Genomic DNA, 23,503 nt, shown 5'->3' on the forward strand with positions numbered 1-23,503 from the left:
AAAGAAGTGATGAAGTTTGTTCCTTGGTTCTGTGCCCCTCAGGTGGCCACATAACGCCTTCCATTGCTGCCTCCAAATGGCATATGCACATCATTGCTGACCCCACAAGGACACATCATCATTTGTAATGTTGGAAATTATGTGGGTCTAGACGAATTTATAATGACAAGGTCACTGCTATGGTGTCATGGAGTTTATGATCACCCACTCCTAAATCCTACATGCACTTCTGGGGTGTCCTTATTCTTCTAGATCTTTGGTGTCACCCGTCCACTCTACCATCTTCACAGTTTGACTTTCCTATCACCCCTTGATGGAGTTGTATATTACATAACCTTTTCAGATCAGATTCTGTGTAGCAGGTACTTGCATCTCTCATTTCTTTTCATAGTTTGATGGCTTGTTTCTTTTAGGCATTGAAAGGAATTACATTGTACAGATAGATTGACCAGTTTATTCATTAATCTGCAGAAAGGCATTTTTATTTTTAATTAGTATTGACAATTATGAATAAAGCTGATATAAATAACCACATGCAGACTTTTGCATATATGTAAGTTTTCAATTCCTTTACATCTAAGAGTATAATCATGGAATTATATGAGAAGAGCATGTTTCATTTTGTAGGTATCTATCAATTCCATTAATTAATTAATTAATTAATTTTATCAAAGATGCTGTCTTAGTTAGGGTTTTATTGATGTGAAAAGAATCCATGACCAAGGTGACTCTTATAAAAGCAAATATGTAATTGGGGCTGGCTTACAGTTTCAGAGGTTGTGTCCATTATCATCATGGCAGGAAGCATGGCAGCATCCAGGCAGATGTGTGCTGGAGAAGGAGCTGAGAGTTCTACATGTTGATCCACAGGTAGCAGAAAAAGACTGTGCCACACTGAGTAAGAGCCATCAAAGCCCACTCCTACAAAGACTTACTTCCTCCAACAAGAACACACCTACTCCACAAGGCCACACCTCCTGATAGTGCCACTCCCTATGGGCCAAACATTCAAGCACATGATTTTATGTGGGGCTATACCTATACAAACCATCACAGAGATTATATAATTTTTATTTCCTACCTCAAATGGTAAGGGTTTCTCTCACATCATATTATTGCCAATATTTTGAGTTGTGATGGTTGTAGGTTTGCTCATGCTCACTGGAAGAGTTTCTTGCTTTGCGTACAGGAGGCTATGGAATCTATTGTCAGTTCAGAAGCAAAAGCAAAGGGAAAACACAAGGCAGGCGCAGAGGTACCGACTGACTCAAAGACTGCCTTTCACACGCTCACATGTGTCCTCTGATGAGGCGTCTGCTAAGATTTCCAGCTCCGCTTTGAATTGAGCTGTTTGTGTTCTTCTCTTTGGGTTTTCAGAATTCTTGTCAAATTCCAGATGACTCTTTCATCTGAAAGATGATCTAATCAGATTCACGTTTTGCCAGATATCTTCTCTGTCTGGTTTGTGGCTTTTGTCTCATTTCTCTTGACAGACTCTTAAGAAATTATTATTAATCCTCTGAGAATTTCATACATTGGATTTTGATTATATCCACCCAACTCCCACATCTCCTCCCAGATCTGCTCTCCCCATCCCATGACAACCAGTTATGCATCCTTACTCTTCTCTCTAAAGCCATCTAGTCCTACCTATGTGCTCTTGTGCATACAGCCATCATTAGGGTGTGTCAAGCCATGTAGTCCTACCTATGTACTCTTGTGCATACAGCCATCATTAGAGTGTGTCAACTGGCGGAGGGGCTGGAGATTTACAGAAAATCTCTCTCTCCCAGCAGCTATCAAGTACTTAGCTATGGGGGAACCTTTGGGCCCACTTCTCTTTGTGTGATGATTTTTTATAGCATCTTTTGTAACAAGAAAAAAATTACTTAAAATAAGTATATCTTTTCAACTCTTTTGTAAGTAATTTGTCTTGCTTTGCTGAACGTATTGCCTTTTCTTTTGCCTGTTTCTGTCTTGAAAACAGGGATCGTTATTCCCAGGACTTTATATTCACAGTGTATAACACTATGCCTGGCATTTGTCTAGTAAGGAATGAATTTTCAAAGTGTCAGTGAATTGATGATGGGTTCGTAGAGAGCAGTAAGGTATAATCAAGGGTATTGGATTCCCTGACCTGTCAATTGGTGTTCCATATATAACTTCTTTGCGGGTATAGTACTCTATTATTTTTTAGAAAGATTTATTCATTTATATTATGGGCATGAGTGCTTTGCTTGCATGTCTGTTTGTGCACTTCATGAATTCTTGATTCCTGTAGAGTCAGAGGAAGCTTCTTCTCCACAGAACGAGCTACAGACCATGTCTCTGGGTTCAACACTTTCTTTCTGATTCTCTATTCTAATTGGAAGCTCACATAAGAATCAAATCCCAAAGTTGTTTAGAAAGGGGGCTTTTGCAGAAGCTGCCCGTAGTATTAAATAACGGTTAATTGATAATGGCCATATACAGTCCTCACTCAGTGAATAGATAACACAGGATAACATGTTCCTCCGAAACAGTCATTAGTGTATTTTCCCCATACAAAAAGAAGCCCTGTCTAGCTTTCCTAATCATCCGACTAAGGATTTAAATCCTTTTGATCTAGAGGAACACTCAGAACCTGGGTGTTGCTTATTGAAGCTACTGAAGTGTAGAGGAATTATAACCTACATTTGCTATGCATGCCAATCACTGTGAACAAAGCAAATGGAATCTCTCCACTTGTGAGGAAAGATTCTGGTAGATTGCAAGTGGAAGGCAAAGTTTGATCAGTCCTGAATAATACTGGTATCTTCTGTTTATAGGTCGCTCACAGATTTCTACAGAACACTCCAATCCTAGATAAACCTCTCCCTATGCAGGGTATAAAGTTATTAATCTGTGTAAAGATACTCAACAAAAAAGGAATACAAATTTGTTCTTTCTTCATGAAATGATTACTTCCTGAAATTAAGTGGCTCTGGTACCAATATCCATCTGGATGTGTGCATAGCATGTTATATATCAGATTGTAGAACTAAAACAAAAAGCAGAGATTTCTCAATCTTGTACGGAAAAAAGGAAGACTACAAATTGTCCTGTATATCTTTAGACAAAACCCAAGATTCTAGTGTTAGCATCCAGTGCCATCATGCTCTTTTTGTTGAAGGAGCTTTCATTAGTTGTGCTGAGTTTCTTCTATGACATAGAAATACTTTGAGCTGCTTTCACAATTCATTTGTTGACTACATAAATAATGATTATTTTACCATTGTATATGGCCAATTCTCTTATTTGATAAATGATAAATTGTAACCTTGAGAATTGTTAGTTTTTTTTCCTTTTTTATTTATTCTCTCACATATTACATCCCAAGTACAATTTCAGCTCCCCGCTTTGCTCCTAGTCTCTCCCCTCACTTCTCCTCTCTCCCAGATCCACCCCTCCTTTCCTTCTCTTCAGAAAAGAGCCAGCCTCCTAAGTACATTAACAAAACATGGCATATCAAGTTGCAGGAAGACTAGGCACCCTTCTTATTAAGGCTGTATGAGGCAACCCTGTAGTAGGAAAAGGGTCCCCAAAGCAGTGAAAAATATTAGAGACAGTCCTGCCCCTCTGGTTAGTAGTCCCACAAGAACATACAGGCACATATGCATAAGGTTTATGTAGAGACCCCAGGTCAGACCTGGGCAGGTTCCCTGATTGTCAGTTCAGTCTTTGTGATCTCCTATGGATGAAAGTTGGTTGATCCCTGAACCATTTTCTTGTGGTGGCCTTGATCCCTCTGACTCCTACAATCCTTCCTCCCCTCTTCCACAGGCTTCCCAGAGCCCTGGCTAATGTTTGGCTGTGGCTCTGTGCATGTGCACCAGTGAGCTGCTGGATGATGCTTCTATGATGATGATTAGAGAATTGCTAGGTTTTGGATGGGGGATGGTAGTCAGAAGAGCACTAGTATGGATTACTAAGGAGAGTGATAAAACATTCATCAATGCCAGGGACAGACAAAGAGACAATAGTACGATAGAAATGACTCCAAGGAGCAGTTCAGCCACAATACCAGAGACAGACAGCATGGCTATCTGAAGATAGAGTTAAATGTGCAGGTGGCAGAAGTGGGAGGCCATTCTTAGCACTTTGTGAGGATGAGGGAGGTTTTACAGAAATTGTCTGCAACCAAGCTCATTGATTCCAGGCAAGTAGCAGCAAAGATGAGGGAGTGCTAGTAGATGTTAACTCACTTCCTAGATGAACTACTGTGGTGCTAAGTTCTTCTGTTAGCTTGGGACTCAAGACTGTCTCAGCATGGTGCCTGTGAAAGGGGGAAGAGCTCTGCAGGCACACAGGTATATTCTGATTTGCTAAATATAAGTGGATAAAGATAGACACAAAGGGTTTCTGAGCTCTCAGTCCAGGGCTTATTGAATGTGTCTTCTGAAATTCCATGTAAAATTCCATTAGAGCAAAGTACATAAGTACACACACACACACACACACACACACACACACACACACACACACCACTTATTAACATAAAACATGAACAAATATTTCTACCTTTTCCAATAAGTTCATCAAATACTGGAATGAAACATTATTCAATCTACTGCTTTTTCCATCTGTTTTTGAAAGCTTTATAATTAATCATATACTTATACATTTTCTTCATTCAGTATAATTGCTTCCTATTATGGATCTCAAAAGTTGCAACATATTGGGCACTCAAAGGTGAAAATCATATTTGTACTTTAAGTTGTAGCACAGAGAAAAATAAAGCTTTATAAGTGTAACTATAGGCTAGGGAGATAGCTCAGTGGTAGAGCATTTTCTTCACAAACCTGAAGCCTTAAGTTTAATTCTCAACACCCTGTCTCCACAAAGCCAGATGTTACACAAACAAGTAACTTAATATATCTTAGGGAAGAGAGTGGTTTAGTGATTTAGTCTTATCTCAGAAGTTAAATAGCAGCAGCTTTTTAGAATAGATTATATAATGTTCCAAACTATGAAGTAGGGGGTTCCAGAGTATTACAAGGTTAAAGACCCCCCTGAAATAAGAATTCCAGAAAGTAGTGAGGCAACCTGAGAAAAAACATAGTTTATTCTATGCTGTATACAGTTTCCTGAAAGCACACTTCATGAGTGCAGTATAAACAGAAATAGGTGTGAGGGGGTCTGAGGGAGGATGTTTTTAGTCTGCTCAGAGATTGGATTTACTCTTTGATAAATGGAAGAGCATCAATGTGGTGATAGACTACTGACTTGCTTTTTAGAAAGGTCTCCTACAGCGACATATGTGGGGTTTTATGTATGTAGAGGAGCAAGCTAGCAGGTAGAAAAAGCATAGAGAGCACTCATGCTGATGAAAGAAAAGGATACTGAAGACTCCTCTAACTTGGAAGCTGTGAAGGTGTGAGGGGGTTCAGGAGATGGCGTAGAGGCAGGGTGAGAAGAACTTTTGAATTAGAAGCAGTCTGTCCCACAAAGTGAACTCTAACTATATCCTGCTTTCTCCAGGTTGTAGATCAGATGAAGAAACCCAGAGACACAAGAACTTATCCACAGCAAGTTTTCTAGGGGCTGATCACTGTGCAGTAGAATTAAGGTCCCATTCCTCTGTTTAATTGGCTTTTCCAACCCATCCTTCCATTTCCCTGAAGAAGCATTCAAGTTGCACTGTACTCTACCCTAGAGTACCTTTTGGGATGTTAGTAATCATAAAAAAAAAAAAAAAAAACACTGTGACTATTATAATATTTGAGAATTGGGAATGGCGTAGTACTTTCAGTATTTTTGTGCAGTTTAGGATTAAACAGCAAGTCTACTTTTCAATGCCTGGCATTAGGACAATAATAAATGAACTCTACAGCACCACCAATAATAAATTATGTCTTCCTGATGGACCTTTCCCTGTTAGTTGTAAACTTTGATGGTCTTACAGAATAAATTTCTTTATGAGGTACACATAGGAGATGTGATCAGGAGTTGAAAATTTACTGGCTCCTAGTTGAGAGAAGGTAGGACTTGGTCTCTGGGTGAAAATAGTACTAGAGATTTCCCCTGGAACATAATTGCTCTTTCAATTACTATTCTAATTAAATAAAAATTATAAAGACGGCACTTTTTTATCAAGAAGCATAGATATTACGCTATGTTAGGAAAGAGGGGTGCCATTTGAAACCATTTTCTGCTAAATATCTCCAGGAACTCCAAAGGCAGATGACCCTTTGACTCCTATGTCAGTTTCCACAGGACACTTCTGTGGTTTATATTTAAATATCCACAAGCTTGGGGTTTATTGCTCCAACAGCCAGCTCCCTTACAGAGGAGATTTTTACAAATGTAATTTGATGAGGCATTTATAAAGGGACTACTGCTCCTATAGTTCACCTTTCCCAACCTAAATTCTTAAGCTGCATATAAATAAATGCCTGTGATGGAGCTGAGGTCCAAGGTGCAAGCTGAGGTCCAAGGTGCAAGCTTATGGTAGGAACGAGGCTTCCCTTTCATTTCTTTCAGTGTGAAGCGTTGGGTTCTCTCCAGTTGAGCATTTTGCTAACACTCATTGTTGTGTTGAGTTGAAAGCTCTGGGTTGTCACCCTACCGTGATACTCTTCTTACCCCAATATTGTGGTTTTCTCCCACCCATGAAGCAATTTTAGAAAACAGGAGTTATGAAACTGGCACTGTCATCTGGCTATTTCCTCCCTAACCTAATCATCCTGACTTTATAATTTATGGGAACTTTGGAAATTTCATTCTGCTATTTAAATGACCATTTACTTTTAATTAGATTGCTCTGGCATGAGAGTCTAAAAATACACCTTCCGTTCTCACTCTAATGAATGAGTGAGAGAAATTAGCTGTCTCAAAGAGTTTTTGTTTCAGCACATTTCTTCCCATTCAAAGTGATTTACAGCAACCTACATCCACTAACTAGCTTGTATTTCAGATGACCATTGGCGCATGTAGGCCATGCTTTATTCCGTTCAGAGGGTATAATGCAGACTCTCCAGGGAACTACTGAGCTGGGTGAAACTATTAAATAGGAATCTATGAAGACAAACAAAATTTCAGAATCAACGAGACAAATCAGAGTACAAACAAGAATTGAAATCTAATGGAGAGGAACGCGGGCAGGAACACACTCACGACTTGATGCTAAATTTACTCTTTTGTAGCTAAGTGTCAGAGTGAGCTTTTTCACATTCTTCTGCTGTCAACACAATTAAGTGTACAGAGAGTTTTTGAAAGGTGGAATTAGAACTTCTGCACAATGCAGATGACTTTCTCTAACAGTTGTGTCTTTGTTGCTTCTGTGCATCCCTTCATTTTGATATATGTTAATTTCGCTAATGGCAAAAATAAACATCATTAACATCTAACTAGGATCACAGCATTTTAAAAGAGTTTCACAGGCCCTAGCTTGGAAGGTCTGCATGAGGACTCTAGGGAGTCCCTCTAGAAACAATCAAACCCATTCTGAACTTGGATAAAGGGTTAGCCATCAGCATATTGGTTGAGATGTGCTTGAAATCAATCATGACCTTTGGAGGTTTCCAAACATGTACCCTCAACATCTGGAACTTTAACCTGGGGTGTGGGTTTAGAGGCGTGTGTTTTAGAACAGCCACTACAGGAATCATTAAGGCCATGGTGTCTAGAGCAGGGTGAACACTTTGACTAGTCTGTTATTAGCTGATTCACCTTAAAGAGTTCAACAGAGCTGTATGTCAGCTGCTTCCCTGTGAACTGTGGGTGATAATAACTTCCACTTCAGTAGTTGTTGTTGGCTAAAATGACATGCTTGATAAATAAATAAATAGATAGATAGATAGGTAAATAAATAAATTAATTAAATAAATATTTTTAAAAAATGTTAACAATTACTCTCACTCTGCAAATTGCTCCCACATTGTATTGTATGAGTCATTTTATATATAGAGTGTGTTTACATACACACACACACACATACATGTATATATTTGCTTGTAAGTATTAAGCTTAAGTCCTGTCACTATGGCTAGATGTGAACTATTCACATAAGTATTACTTCAATATCAACTCATTGTATCTATCAGTGTGTAGGATCCACAGGTAACAAATCAAATCTGCCCATTCCATGTATATGTTGTACATGGAATCCTACTCAAAATCTATAATTTTTGAAAAAAAAATCTAGATATACAAGCCAAATTATTTTAACTCATTCTTTTTATCCCAGAGTGTATCTTTTAGTATTATAGAACAGTAGCTGGAAACAAAGGCTTTGGAAACTGCCTCACTAAACACTGTGCCAGAATATACTAGTTCCAACACCATGGAAAAATGCCTAGGATCTTAACTTGTGATGCAAGCGTGTCTTTTATGAACTTGTTTCTGGGGGCATTTTTAGGCCAAAAGTCATATTGCTCCAATGAGATGCAGGATCAAAACTTTGGAAGACCTTGCAAGGTTTTGTATACTGTGTTAAGAATTCGGGGAAACCATTGTCTCTGTTGCCACTTCACAGAAGTCTAGGAGGTATTTCTGTTTATGCACCTTATAAATGGAGAGAAAACATTACAAAGTTGTGTGTGTGTGTGTGTGTGTGTGTGTGTGTGTGTGTGTGACTTGGGAACTATGACATGAAGGAAGTCGTACCTTATTTTTTATTTAAATCTGCAGAGTCCGTGCATCATTTTCATATGATGCTAAATGATTTCCATGAAGCCTATTTTATTAATTTGGAAAGTCTTAATATTTGATTAGATTAGTTGATCCTAGATTTGTCTGAATCTACATAGAGAATTCTGTCTGCATTTTCTACTATCTCATTAACCTTTCAGAGGAAAACCATAGGCACTAGTTTTACTTTCCTAAATTGCTTATTTTCTATTTCTTGAGTGTGTACCACACGCTGAGCTGTGTACATGAAAAATTAGTCTTTTTTTCTAAGAAGTTGGTTATCTTCATGGGAAGTTAAGACACATAGAAAAGAATTTATACATTTGCAAACACATCCCATATTAAGGTGAATTAAATTATTCTAGATGTTCCCCCCATTTTTAGATATCTCACTTTACAGGCATTATTTCTCAGCATTTAGGAGAATATTGAAAGAGGAATAAAGGCAAATCGCCTTTGAATGCAAGGTCATCTATCATCTATCTATCTATCTATCTATCTATCTATCTATCTATCTATCTATCTACCTACCTACCTACCATTTGTCTATATGTGTCTATTAATCATCTATCCTCTATCTATATCATCCCTACATACACAAGTACAATTTGCTCAAACTGTATAATGTTACTTGTATGTTTTCAGGGCTAACGATTTGATACTGGGGAAAAACATTTCTCCCACTCTCAGCATTACTTAGCCACCTGTAGTTATTTGTGTTTCTTGTCTACCTGCCCTAATGACCCCAGTAATGCTACCATAGTCACATGATATTCTTTAGCCTACTACATACCTACCTCCCCCAGTTATGCCTCACAATGGCTGACTATAGTTCAAAAGATGAAAGTTCCAGTTTGTGTTTTTATTGTCCCTATCTATGTGTATAAAGACCACCCCCCAACAGGTTCAAATTATTGATTTGTCCTTTATAGCTTGCTTAGCTATTCACACAGAATCAGCAGCCCAGGGATGGTACCCTTCCCACACCATATGGATGACAGGCTCTGGATCCTCCACATGAGACCCTTCTGTACCATGGTTTTAAAAATAAAGCCTGTGCTAATACTGGGTTCCTCATTGCTTTTATCCTCACCAATACTTGAATATCCATATGGGGGAGGGATCAAGGCATAGCTCTTCCTGTGGGAAGTCCATCCTACTTCCTCTTCCAGTCCTCTGCCAAACCCTGTAGTCCTCACTCCTTGAGCGACTCTGAGGGGATCCTTGCTTCACTGCATTAATCACTTGACAATTCGTCCTTGGGTGAGCTTGAAGATCTTAACTCTCTTTTAGAAGCTCTTTCTTTTTGACTCTCCACAATGTAGATTCCTCAGGAAAGTGAGTTCTAGGTGGAGAATTTACCCTAATCACATTGTAGGTCCCTCTTCCTTTAGATGCCCCTCTCCCTCTTGACTTGACCTTCAGTAAGCTGTGTCACTGGTTGATGGTGATACCCTTCTACCCTTTCCTTTTGGGCTCCCTCCTTCTTATGAAAAATACTCTTTTCTCATCTTCCCTTTCAGCCATAGACCAGTAGACCCCTAAAATGTCTAGAGACTTTCCTTTGGCCTGTATCTTGGTTAGGCTATCTATTGCTGTGATAAAACACTGTGACTAAATTTAGTTTGAAAGAAAGGATTTATCTCACCTGGAGTCAGGAGCTATTGTAAAGTCCTTGCTGGATTGCTCCTCATGGCTTTCTTAGCTTTTTAAAAATTGCATCTAGGACTACCAGCTTAGGAATGGTACCAGTTTACAATGTCCCGGTCCCTCCTCTATTAATCATTAATTGAGTTTTTTTTTTTTCTCCAAGCTTGCATATAGCCCAGTACTACAGAGACATTTCCTAAATTGGAAGTCCATATTCCCAAAAAACTATAGTCTGTGTCAAGTTGGCATAAAACTAATCAGCAAAGCATGTCTCTTCAGAAACTTGTGGACCCTGGAATGTAAAAGATCTATTAAGCTAAAATGCATTATGAACTACCACAGCACGACCCAGCTCCAAGATTCCTCTGTATAATTGCCACTGCTATTCTAAGAGTGCTACATTTGACTTTTAAATTCTGAGGGACCTCAAAAACTTTTTCTAACACATTTTCATTCTGGCTGTCAAGAAACCAGAGAACTCTGACTACCTAATCCAAGACCCCTGCTTGATCAGCCTAGCTATAATTTCTAGTCATGTGATGGTTTTCAGCCCTTACACATTCTATGCCCCATCTCTGTCTTAAATCTCCAAAACAATGTCTTTTATTACTCTTGCCCCAACTTGCCAAAACATCTCTGCATTGAATTGGGCAATTAAAGTCCTGCCTAGCTAGATCTGAAGTTTTTTGCCTAGGTATTCTGATATATCCCTCACCTCTTCAGGTCCTTTGCTTTGGACTTGCTAAACCTTTTCCTCACTCTCAGAACTCTTCCCCAGTATGTGGATGATCTATCTTTGCTGTGTGTCTTAGGACTTTTCTCTATAACATACCACCCTACTTAACATTTTGGGTATCCAAGGATACTGAGTGTCTTCTAACTCTCAAATGCCTCCTCCCAAGAAAATTACTTTGGCCACACCCTGATTCACTCTTCCTCTGGCATACCTCAAATTTAAACACTCTGATCCAGGCCATAGGTCCTCTCCAAAGTAAACAGGATCTTCTGCCCTTATAGGGAATAGCAGGTTATTTTCATATCTGGATCTTTAATTTCGGTGTCTTAGAAAATCCCCTTTACCAAGCTATTCATGGCCCCTTTATAGAGCTTCTGGATCCCTTCTATCCTACTGAACTCTCCTTCACTAAGTTTAAAGAGTTCTCTGTGACTACTGCTACAGTTGGACTCTTAGATCCCTCTGAAACTTCCACCTCATTTGTATACTCCTCTCAGAACTTAGTCTTTGGTTTCCTTTGTCAGTTCTATGGAGACACGCCCCTCTTAATGCTAGAAGCCCTCAAAATCTATCAAACTTTAATGTTTCCACCTTTCATAATCTCCTTGAGTTACCTCACCATCCTCTTCCTTTTAATTCACTTCATTTCTCCATTGGACAGAGCACAGGGTCTCCAATGAAGGAGCTAGAGAAAGTACCCAAGCAGCTCCATAGTAAGAACATTAATATGAACTAACCAGTACCCCCAGAGCTCTTTGGGGCTAAGCCACCAATCAAAGAAAACACATGGTGGTACTTGTGGCTTTAGCTGTATATGTAGCAGAGGATGCCCTAGTCAGTCATCAGTGGGAGGAGAGACCTAGAACCAGTGAAAGTTTTATGTCCCAGGTCCAATGGATGATTGTGAGCATTCATTGTGAGCATATGATAAACAGCATCAGTGCAGTAGCTGCATATAAAATTAACTCAAACAAATCTATGGCATTTCTCTACACAAAGGATAAACAGGCTGAGAAAGAAATTAGGGAAACAACACCCTTCTAAATAGTCACAAATAATATTTGTGGTATGACTCTAACTAAGGAAGTGAAAGATCTATATGATAAGAACCTCCTTAGATATTAAATACTCTTTTTACTTTCTGTATAGACTTGGTCCCTTGGAAACACAGCACAAGACAATGCTCGTCTTGAGCAGCTTAGATGATGTTTAAACTCAAACTATCCTAGACAGCTATCTGGTTATTATTGATGGGCTCTCCTGAGAACCTCATTAAACTCATCTCCTTTGAGTTGATGTGGCAGGTCCATCACCACCCAGCCTTCCTCCCTATTGCTCCACCTCTCCTTTCTGAACCTGTAGCCATCCTTATAACTAACCAGGCACACTCTACAATCTGCTCATAGGACCTTCATAAACCTCACCGCCATCTTCAGTTTTCTCCTTAGATCCTGATCCTGGTGACTGGATCTTTCTGTCTTACACCCCCAACTCTTACAGCGTAAATGGTGGGGATAACACCAGGTAGTCTTGACCACTCAAACTGTAGCAAAAGTAAAGAGTATTTCTCACTGGCAATACCCCTCTAAGTCTGATTTTAAAACTCTCAACTCTTCTGAGGATCCTCCCCATGCTGGTCTATATATGTCTATTCCCATCTCAGGCTTGATCTCTTCATTCATGCATGGCCCACACAACCAGGAGCTGCACCATGATCTCCCAGCTACCTCTTAATGCCCAAATTAAAGATCTTTCAGGACTAGTTTTCTCTGTGACTAACCAAAGTCCATTCACCATTGCATTGCTTATTACCCTGAAAGAGCCATGACATTCCCTTAGTTTCTCAGTTCTATCATTCTTCTTTCTTCCTCCTCCTCCTCCTCCTCCTCCTCCTCCTCCTCCTCCTCCTCCTCCTCCTCCTTCTCCAACAAACGCACAGATGGCCCTCATAAACCTTCTAACTTTTTATGTGATACTAACTTCTCCTTTACCATCAACTTCTGGCTCTGCTTCTCCCCATGCAAAGCATCAGTTCCTAGCTGCCTCGGCCCCTCTAGCTATTGAAAGCATTTACATACAAAAGTTCACCCTCCCTATATTGCCACACTCCTCCCAAGACGGTGATACACTTTTACTTCTCTCTTCTTTCCCAAAGAAAAGACTCCTCTTGTGTGAAGTGAAAGATGTCAGAATTCCTTGGTGATAAAATGGTCCTGCCTTCCTGCAAGAGACATCTGAGGAGCTGTACAGTGTAGCCTGCTGCAGTACATATCTGTTTTCCTAAAACATTATCAAAATTCCAATGACCCAAATAATCTGTGGTCACACAGATCTTTTGCCCCACCAAATCTGTAAACTAGGGTACTTTTCATCCATCATGGTCTCTGCATGTAACCATGGATACATACTAAATCGCTGCCACACTCCCATTGCTATTTCTTCCTCCACAGATATCTGCTTTATGTGCTCCTTTTTCTTCAACAAACAACAAACAAACAAACAAACAAACAAAAACCAATAAACAACAACAGAAGTTATATCTCAAACTATAGTCTGTGTCAAGTTGGCATAAAACTAATCAGCAAAGCATGTCTCTTCAGAAACTTGTGGACCCTGGAATGTAAAAGATCTATTAAGCTAAAATGCATTATGAACTACCACAGCACGACCCAGCTCCAAGATTCCTCTGTATAATTGCCACTGCTATTCTAAGAGTGCTACATTTGACTTTTAAATTCTGAGGGACCTCAAAAACTTTTTCTAACACATTTTCATTCTGGCTGTCAAGAAACCAGAGAACTCTGACTACCTAATCCAAGACCCCTGCTTGATCAGCCTAGCTATAATTTCTAGTCATGTGATGGTTTTCAGCCCTTACACATTCTATGCCCCATCTCTGTCTTAAATCTCCAAAACAATGTCTTTTATTACTCTTGCCCCAACTTGCCAAAACATCTCTGCATTGAATTGGGCAATTAAAGTCCTGCCTAGCTAGATCTGAAGTTTTTTGCCTAGGTATTCTGATATATCCCTCACCTCTTCAGGTCCTTTGCTTTGGACTTGCTAAACCTTTTCCTCACTCTCAGAACTCTTCCCCAGTATGTGGATGATCTATCTTTGCTGTGTGTCTTAGGACTTTTCTCTATAACATACCACCCTACTTAACATTTTGGGTATCCAAGGATACTGAGTGTCTTCTAACTCTCAAATGCCTCCTCCCAAGAAAATTACTTTGGCCACACCCTGATTCACTCTTCCTCTGGCATACCTCAAATTTAAACACTCTGATCCAGGCCATAGGTCCTCTCCAAAGTAAACAGGATCTTCTGCCCTTATAGGGAATAGCAGGTTATTTTCATATCTGGATCTTTAATTTCGGTGTCTTAGAAAATCCCCTTTACCAAGCTATTCATGGCCCCTTTATAGAGCTTCTGGATCCCTTCTATCCTACTGAACTCTCCTTCACTAAGTTTAAAGAGTTCTCTGTGACTACTGCTACAGTTGGACTCTTAGATCCCTCTGAAACTTCCACCTCATTTGTATACTCCTCTCAGAACTTAGTCTTTGGTTTCCTTTGTCAGTTCTATGGAGACACGCCCCTCTTAATGCTAGAAGCCCTCAAAATCTATCAAACTTTAATGTTTCCACCTTTCATAATCTCCTTGAGTTACCTCACCATCCTCTTCCTTTTAATTCACTTCATTTCTCCATTGGACAGAGCACAGGGTCTCCAATGAAGGAGCTAGAGAAAGTACCCAAGCAGCTCCATAGTAAGAACATTAATATGAACTAACCAGTACCCCCAGAGCTCTTTGGGGCTAAGCCACCAATCAAAGAAAACACATGGTGGTACTTGTGGCTTTAGCTGTATATGTAGCAGAGGATGCCCTAGTCAGTCATCAGTGGGAGGAGAGACCTAGAACCAGTGAAAGTTTTATGTCCCAGGTCCAATGGATGATTGTGAGCATTCATTGTGAGCATATGATAAACAGCATCAGTGCAGTAGCTGCATATAAAATTAACTCAAACAAATCTATGGCATTTCTCTACACAAAGGATAAACAGGCTGAGAAAGAAATTAGGGAAACAACACCCTTCTAAATAGTCACAAATAATATTTGTGGTATGACTCTAACTAAGGAAGTGAAAGATCTATATGATAAGAACCTCCTTAGATATTAAATACTCTTTTTACTTTCTGTATAGACTTGGTCCCTTGGAAACACAGCACAAGACAATGCTCGTCTTGAGCAGCTTAGATGATGTTTAAACTCAAACTATCCTAGACAGCTATCTGGTTATTATTGATGGGCTCTCCTGAGAACCTCATTAAACTCATCTCCTTTGAGTTGATGTGGCAGGTCCATCACCACCCAGCCTTCCTCCCTATTGCTCCACCTCTCCTTTCTGAACCTGTAGCCATCCTTATAACTAACCAGGCACACTCTACAATCTGCTCATAGGACCTTCATAAACCTCACCGCCATCTTCAGTTTTCTCCTTAGATCCTGATCCTGGTGACTGGATCTTTCTGTCTTACACCCCCAACTCTTACAGCGTAAATGGTGGGGATAACACCAGGTAGTCTTGACCACTCAAACTGTAGCAAAAGTAAAGAGTATTTCTCACTGGCAATACCCCTCTAAGTCTGATTTTAAAACTCTCAACTCTTCTGAGGATCCTCCCCATGCTGGTCTATATATGTCTATTCCCATCTCAGGCTTGATCTCTTCATTCATGCATGGCCCACACAACCAGGAGCTGCACCATGATCTCCCAGCTACCTCTTAATGCCCAAATTAAAGATCTTTCAGGACTAGTTTTCTCTGTGACTAACCAAAGTCCATTCACCATTGCATTGCTTATTACCCTGAAAGAGCCATGACATTCCCTTAGTTTCTCAGTTCTATCATTCTTCTTTCTTCCTCCTCCTCCTCCTCCTCCTCCTCCTCCTCCTCCTCCTCCTCCTCCTCCTCCTCCTCCTTCTCCAACAAACGCACAGATGGCCCTCATAAACCTTCTAACTTTTTATGTGATACTAACTTCTCCTTTACCATCAACTTCTGGCTCTGCTTCTCCCCATGCAAAGCATCAGTTCCTAGCTGCCTCGGCCCCTCTAGCTATTGAAAGCATTTACATACAAAAGTTCACCCTCCCTATATTGCCACACTCCTCCCAAGACGGTGATACACTTTTACTTCTCTCTTCTTTCCCAAAGAAAAGACTCCTCTTGTGTGAAGTGAAAGATGTCAGAATTCCTTGGTGATAAAATGGTCCTGCCTTCCTGCAAGAGACATCTGAGGAGCTGTACAGTGTAGCCTGCTGCAGTACATATCTGTTTTCCTAAAACATTATCAAAATTCCAATGACCCAAATAATCTGTGGTCACACAGATCTTTTGCCCCACCAAATCTGTAAACTAGGGTACTTTTCATCCATCATGGTCTCTGCATGTAACCATGGATACATACTAAATCGCTGCCACACTCCCATTGCTATTTCTTCCTCCACAGATATCTGCTTTATGTGCTCCTTTTTCTTCAACAAACAACAAACAAACAAACAAACAAACAAAAACCAATAAACAACAACAGAAGTTATATCTCAAAACCAAGCAGTGCTCAGACCAACGCCATAGACATCCTCCTCCTACGTTTTACTCTAAGAGTTTTGCATGTGCAGGACCTGCATTTAAGCCTTGGGTTTGTTTTGTGTTTTTTTTCCTATGTAGTGTAAAGAAAGGGTGTGATTTTAGTTTCTAGATGCTCAGGTGTCACAATACCAGTTATTGAAAGTACTCCCTTTTCCCTTCATGAATTCTTGATGTCTTTGTTGAAGATTTATTCTCTTTGCTTGGGATTGCCTTAGTGATTGCTGGTCTATTACTTTCTAAATGGACAATTACTTCCTTTCACTTAATTGGATCTTCAGCAGGTCTGACGGCACTGATCAATCCCTCCTTTCAGGTACATTTTATTCTTTGCCCTTCAGTGCTTCTGTTCTATGTGCATTTCCTTTGTCGCGCCAGCTACTCTAGCTCTGCTGCCTTCTACATCTTCTATCCATGTCTACTGTTCATTTCTTCCCCCTTCTAATCTGTGTGTCATTTTCCTACAGTAGCCCACTGAGTTTCAGCTTTCCATTCAACCTGTAGACTTAGAACTCTCAGGTTCATGCTTATGGCCCAACTCCTTCCTCCAAACTCCACTTCATAAATAATTCTCTCATTTATAACTGTAACCAAGATTGCTCTCTAAGCCTCACACTTACCAGGCCCAAAACAAATATGTTCCTCTATCTACATCCCTCTCCTGCCAACCATGTCCCTTTCCAGGCCTTCTCTATTAGACTCATCAACTATTTCCTTATTTTTGTTTTTCAAGACAGGTTTTCTGTTTGTAGCCCTGGCTGTTCTGGAGCGCATTCCATAGACCAGGCTGGCCTTGAATCTGAAGATACGCCTGACTCTGCCTCCTGAGTGCTGGGATTAAAGCCCTGCCCCATCACAGCCCTGCAAACCACCAGCTTCTAATTGCTCAGTTCATGATTAAGTTCTCCATTGGTACATCCCTCACCTGCTGGTTCTCCTCTCAGTAGCAGTCAGCCATCTACTCTTGGCTCTTTAGCTCTTAGCTGTTAGTCTCCTGGAGCCACATGGTCACAGATTTCTACTCCCTTTCATCTTTCTCACGTCAGTCACCACAGAGCTGCCTGAGCAAGAGGAGGCCTATCCTATCCAAAGACTTTCCCTTCTAAAGAAAGAAATAGCTCATCTCTTCTTAGCCATCACATGAGTGCTCCATTTCTGAATCATTCCCCTCAACCTCTCCCTTGTTCACTCTTGGCCTCCCAGGCACCTCAACCACATTGTCAGCACAGCAGAACATGCCCCAGTTTCTGAAACAGGCCATTGCCTTTCTTTTCTTTGTTTGCTTTCCTTATCTAGATCTTCATAACGATGCTGCCTTCTTAGAATCCAGCCCGCATTCAAGGCACATCCACAGTAGAGAATGCCCTGAAATGTTCAAATATAGATGAGAGCTCTTTCCCTGCTCAATGACTCTCAATCTCTCCACTGGATTTTCTTCAAATATTTACTTCCTGTATAATTTACTTGGGAGTTTATTATCTGTCTTCTCCCCAGCAATATAAGCTTTCTGAGGACAGGAAAAGACGTTGTCCTGTTGTTTTCATTATGTATCCAATACTCAGAGAATTTGTGATACGTGGTCGTCACTCATTTTAACTGTCACCAAGTATAGTACAGCAGGCACTATAACTTGTATATTATAGCAGAAAACATAGTGGGTTTGGGGGAGGTAAGAGCAAGTGATTCATGCTTAACTAAGAGAATACTTTAAAGAGCAGAAGAGAGTAGGTTCAAAAGTCTGTGTCTTGTTTATCTTAGTTTCTGTTTAAATACATGCAGTTGAATCAAACATAGAAAACATCTCCCAGTGGTATCTATAGTAACACAAATATCTGTGGTGTTGGAGATTGCGCCTGCTTCTTGACTGTTCTGACAAGTGACTGTCAAAGGTGTATATCACCTCAGTTTCTTGATCTCACATAGAGGGAGAAGAAATTACGCCTATAGGATTTTTTTTCCTTCAGAAAAGCTTAAGCAAGCTACCTTACCCGAGTTACTGCCAACTCCATTGTTCATTTCTAGCAGACAAGTTAATATAAATGAACGATGTGCTGATCTTATTTATGGGAAGAGGAAGTTCAAAGTGTTTACAACATTAGACTATGTCAGATTTCCTACTTACCTATTTAAACTTCTATTTCAATGTTACATTAACATTTTCTGAAAGCGTGCTTTTTCAGTAGATACATGCTTAATTTTTAAAGCTGTCTTTTGTCTTAGGAGATGAAACTTGGTGATTTACTGTTCCACAGACAGGACCATATGCTGAAGAGGAGATGTGGGGAGAAAGCAGTCCTGATGTAGACAAACTAGAGTCCTTTCAAAGCATGTCATGAGATTCAGAGTTTTCAATCATCCTCAAAGCTCTGTCGGTCATCTTACTTGGAGGTTAGAAAAATGGTTATGGGAGCCTGGCAGCTTATGAGACTGGCTTTCCAAGTGGCTGGCTTCCAGATATAATCCATCCACGTTCTGCCTGCGGTTACTGCCATTTGGTAACAGTTGTCTCCTCAGGCGAAATGGAAAGAGGGGTGATTGTGGACCCTGACATTGGCTGGAACACGTAGGAAAGCACTGACACTTTGACTTCTCCAATTAGTTTATTTCCAGGGAAACAGCGCTAAAAATTCTGAGAATGCAGGGTTCACACAATGTTACTGCTTCCCAAGAGGGTGTCCCCTGCCAAGGCCTCACCCTGTCCCCTGAAAAGGGTCACAATTGTTATATCGTACTTCGGGAGTGTGCAATTGGCTTTAACAAGCCTGCTGCAGGGTGCCACATCCAGGGGTTTATGTTCTTTTGATTAATGCATTGAATAGAAAGATGTGAAATACACAAACAAATATGTTTTTATGGCAAGACAGATTGCCTCTGTATCTGAGACTATATAACAGCTCTTTCTAATCTAGTCACCAATTGTCTCTGCTTCGCCAAGCATTTACTGATGGAAATGGTCTCTGCACGTTTAGAAAAGAAATCAAACCTGCCTTATGGAGTCGACATCTTTGTATTTCCGGTTCCATGCATGGCAGATCCATTATAAAGCTATAGTTGATGTGTTTTTAATTAAAACCAGGAAGTGTCCAAAGCCTCTCAACGTTGTTCCATCTCTTGTTTCTGTCTGCACAGCTCACCATGTTAGAACTGGGACTTGCGAGGTTGTGGCGCTGCACAGATGCTGTAATAAGAACAAGATAGAAGAACGGTCCCAAACGGTCAAGTGCTCCTGCTTCCCTGGGCAGGTGGCAGGCACTACCCGAGCTGCTCCGTCTTGTGTGGATGGTGCGACCTTTTCCATTGCTCTTTGTAATAGCATGGTTGGAATCGGAACCCCACTATAATGCTGTCTACTACCATTACTCCAAGGGGGATAACACTGTAAATCATGTGGCAGAAAGGAAGTTATTTGGGAGCATTTTTTTGGGGGGTGGGGAATGTGAATAGCTCTAGCAAGAGTGAATCACAGCTCGCGTAGTTCTGTTTCAAAAGCATTATAACGAGGTTTCAGTCAGTTGATGTGCTTTTGATATTGTTGCCATGAAATGTAGATTTACTGGTAGATAGGAGATTCAAAAATTACCTGGGAAAAGCAAGATGACTAAGAATGGTGGAGTAATATATGTTCAAAAGCTATGAACAGAGTTTAAGAAAAAGAGAGAGAGAGAAAAAAAAGGAAACTCAACACCGTGTACACGAATGATTGGCAGAAGATAAAATTCACATTAGATAATTCAATGGAGATGAATATAAATATTAGTTTCTTTGTTTGATTTTTCACATTATTATAGTAGATAATAAATCTTTGTATGAGGCTATTAATTGCTGTATGGTAAACAGTAATTTGTTATGTGGCCTATTCCTTGTGAAGAAATTACTGTTTACAATAAAAAAAGAAAAAAAATCATATTAAGTCTACTAACACTCTCCTGATTTTTAGCTTGCTCATGGGGAGAATTTCATTGACTTTAAAATATTGATTCATCCAGGCATGGGTATACTTTATTATGTATTTATATAAATCAGTGCAAGGTCTCTCAATATATCAGTCAGATGAAGTTTCTGTTTTCGCTTGAAACATTCTTCAACATTGTGAGTATAGTTATTACTTTCTGTTGAAAAATCTAGAAATTTATTAATATTTATGTATAATATAATCCCAATATATCCCATGTTAGTTGTTCTCATTGTGGTAAAATAGTCTGGTGTGGTGGCACATGCCTTTTTATCCTAGAACTTGAGAGACAGAGGGAAGGGGAATCACTGTAAATTTGAGGCCAGCCTGGTCTACAGAGTGAGTTCTAGGATAGCCAGGGCTACATAGAGAAGCCTTATCTTGAAATAGGGTACCATATATATCTCGAAAAACATATACATATGAGAAAATTCTTGAAAATACAATGTATATTAGTTAGATCAGTGATTTTGTCCTGTGAGTCCTAAATAGAGATATTGAATTTAATTTTTCTCTCTCCTCATAGCATCCATAGTGGAACAAAAGTGGTGGTGTCATATGCAGCCATGTCTGGAGGGAGAGGAATGTAAAGTCCTTCCAGATCGCAAAGGATGGAGCTGTTCCTCTGGAAACAAAGTAAAAACAACTAGGGTAAGTGGACAGCCAGGGTGGGAGGGAAAAAGCTGAATTAGTGGGGAACAGGATATGTGCTGTGGTAACTTAAGTGACATTTGCAGAACGAGAGCATAGTTTTTATATAATGTGAAATTCCTATTTATTCATTTCATTCATAGCATATTTTTTATTTCAGAATTTCATCTTCCACCCACACCATCCACCTCCATGTTTTCCAATTAATGAAATAATTCTCTTCATAAGATACTGCCAGGGGCATGAACACCACCCCATATCCCCATGATCCATTCTAAATGGCAGACAACTGGCCCTAATCCCTGTTGTTTAGCTGAGTAGCTATGGCAATACGCCCTGATAAAGACGGATTAGTTTATACATGGCTTCCTATCTATAACGTGGGTTCCTTCTGTTTTGTGAAAGCAATTATTTTGACCTTCCTGGGATTTGGATCATTACATAGTTCTCTGAGGGTTAAAGATTACGGGTTACAGGTTATGGGTTAAAGGTTAAGGGCTGTAATCATTTTCCATTAGAGTAATGTAAAGGCAGCTCACAACCTCAGGATCACAAATGATGCTCAGGACAGGGATGCATTTCTGTTCTCAAGAAAGGAAAAGCCATTTTAGTTTTAATTTCCCCATTGACTACATCAACTGTCTGGACTAGAAGAATTTTAATTCCTTTTAAAATATGAATATATAAATTTAAATACAATTATTTAAATGCAATTATTTAAATTCTTATATACTTATAAGTAGATTGGATATCTGAATGATAAAACAAAATAATTATATAAGGATGTTTTATAAAGAGTGACACCAAATTAGATAATGATATTTTTTTGACATGAAAAAAATTTTTTAATTTTCTGCATATCTTCAAGTGATTAATTTTATTGATATCATCCCAACACATTCTAGTCTGTCAAGTAATATAATCAATGCCTTGACAGTAGACACAAATGTGACCATGTTTTGAATAACAGAGATAAAACCATACTTTGTTGTTTTGCCAAGTATTCTTGAGTCTAATTTGTTGGTTGAATTTTGCAAATATTTCCAAAAATATACCAAGTAAGAACATGATTATTTAATTAGAATAATTATATTATTCAATGTCGTTACAAATTTTCTACTTTATTATGATTTAAAAAAACATTGTTCTGATATAAAATTTTCTTGTATTTATTAACATGAAATTATTTTTTCTCATACTATCTCTATTAAAAAGAAAATTTATGAGAATTTACTAAAGATTTGAGATTCTGAAACACATTGACAAAATAAATAAGTAAAAAAGGTAAGCTCTCTCTAGCCATTCCGTGTTTTCATTACTTCAGTGGACAAGGGGAAGCTGACATTTATGGGACCCATAAACATATGCTGCCTACTGAACAAGGTGCTTTAAATACATTATCTAATTTACTCCGCTTAATAGCCCCATAAAGATGATATTTTAATCTCCATTTTACCAATGAGTAAACCAATACTTTTGCAAAGTTAAGTGACTTGACAAGGTCATGACAATAATTAATCGAGGGACTATGAATCAGCCACACAGCTCAGTTCTCAAAATTGATCCCTTAATCTGTACCTCTAACTTAATGTTAACATGCGATTTAATATTTGTCAGTGATAATGATAAAATGTTCCTATAGTTCTTTTCTAAGAGGTAGACCTTTGAGAATATATTTAACTTTCTGGATCATTGGAATGAAAAGGTCAAAACAATGCTATTGGAATTCTCAAAGATTATTTTCCAATGGTGCCCTCTCCTTCCCAGTTGGCCATGTTCTAAATAATCCAAAATTAAAGCTGAGCTTCACCTTCACAAAATTTACCGCAATGGATAGAAATAAGATGTGTAAAAGAATGAGTAGCCCTGGGCAGGAAAAGCACATCGAGGCTCTGTGGCTTGTAACACTATCAGATATTCTGTCATTTTTTTCCTCACTAAGAGCAGCTGATAATGGAAGACCTTATAAAACATGTTGTCACCCATCCTTGGCCTGGGATAAAAAACTGTGGCCAGGCAGGAAGTTCTTCCAATGTGAGTTCCCTGGTAGATTTCTTTGTGTCTAGAGTTGATAGTGACAATTGTGGCTGGACAAAGGAGCAAAAAATGAGAAACTCTCAAGTGTTCACAGTCCTGGAGCTGGACTTAATCTTTTCTTTTCCAATTTTATCCGTTTTTAGTCTCTCTTTCTCCCTCCCTCTTCACCCTCTCTTCC

At 39.4% G+C, this 23,503-nt stretch overlaps 1 protein-coding gene across 8 annotated transcripts in view; it reads left to right on the top strand.

Annotated features, from left to right (window-relative positions):
• Positions 1-23,503, top strand: part of Tafa2 (TAFA chemokine like family member 2) — a 466,821-nt gene that overhangs the window by 408,274 nt on the left and 35,044 nt on the right. For all 8 annotated transcript variants that reach the window (XR_015048487.1, XM_021174838.3, XM_085843221.1 and 5 more), the window contains 2 exons: positions 19,815-19,967; positions 21,164-21,288. Coding sequence is in view for 7 of the 8 variants with exons in the window: in XM_021174838.3 (XP_021030497.1) it covers positions 19,815-19,967; positions 21,164-21,288 (278 nt within the window). In the remaining variant the exon portion in view is untranslated. The remainder of the gene's footprint in view (positions 1-19,814; positions 19,968-21,163; positions 21,289-23,503) is intronic.

The sequence above is a fragment of the Mus caroli genome, unplaced genomic scaffold (genome assembly GCF_978045245.1).
Source record: "Mus caroli unplaced genomic scaffold, Mus_caroli_1 scaffold_9, whole genome shotgun sequence".
Lineage (NCBI taxonomy): Eukaryota > Metazoa > Chordata > Mammalia > Rodentia > Muridae > Mus > Mus caroli.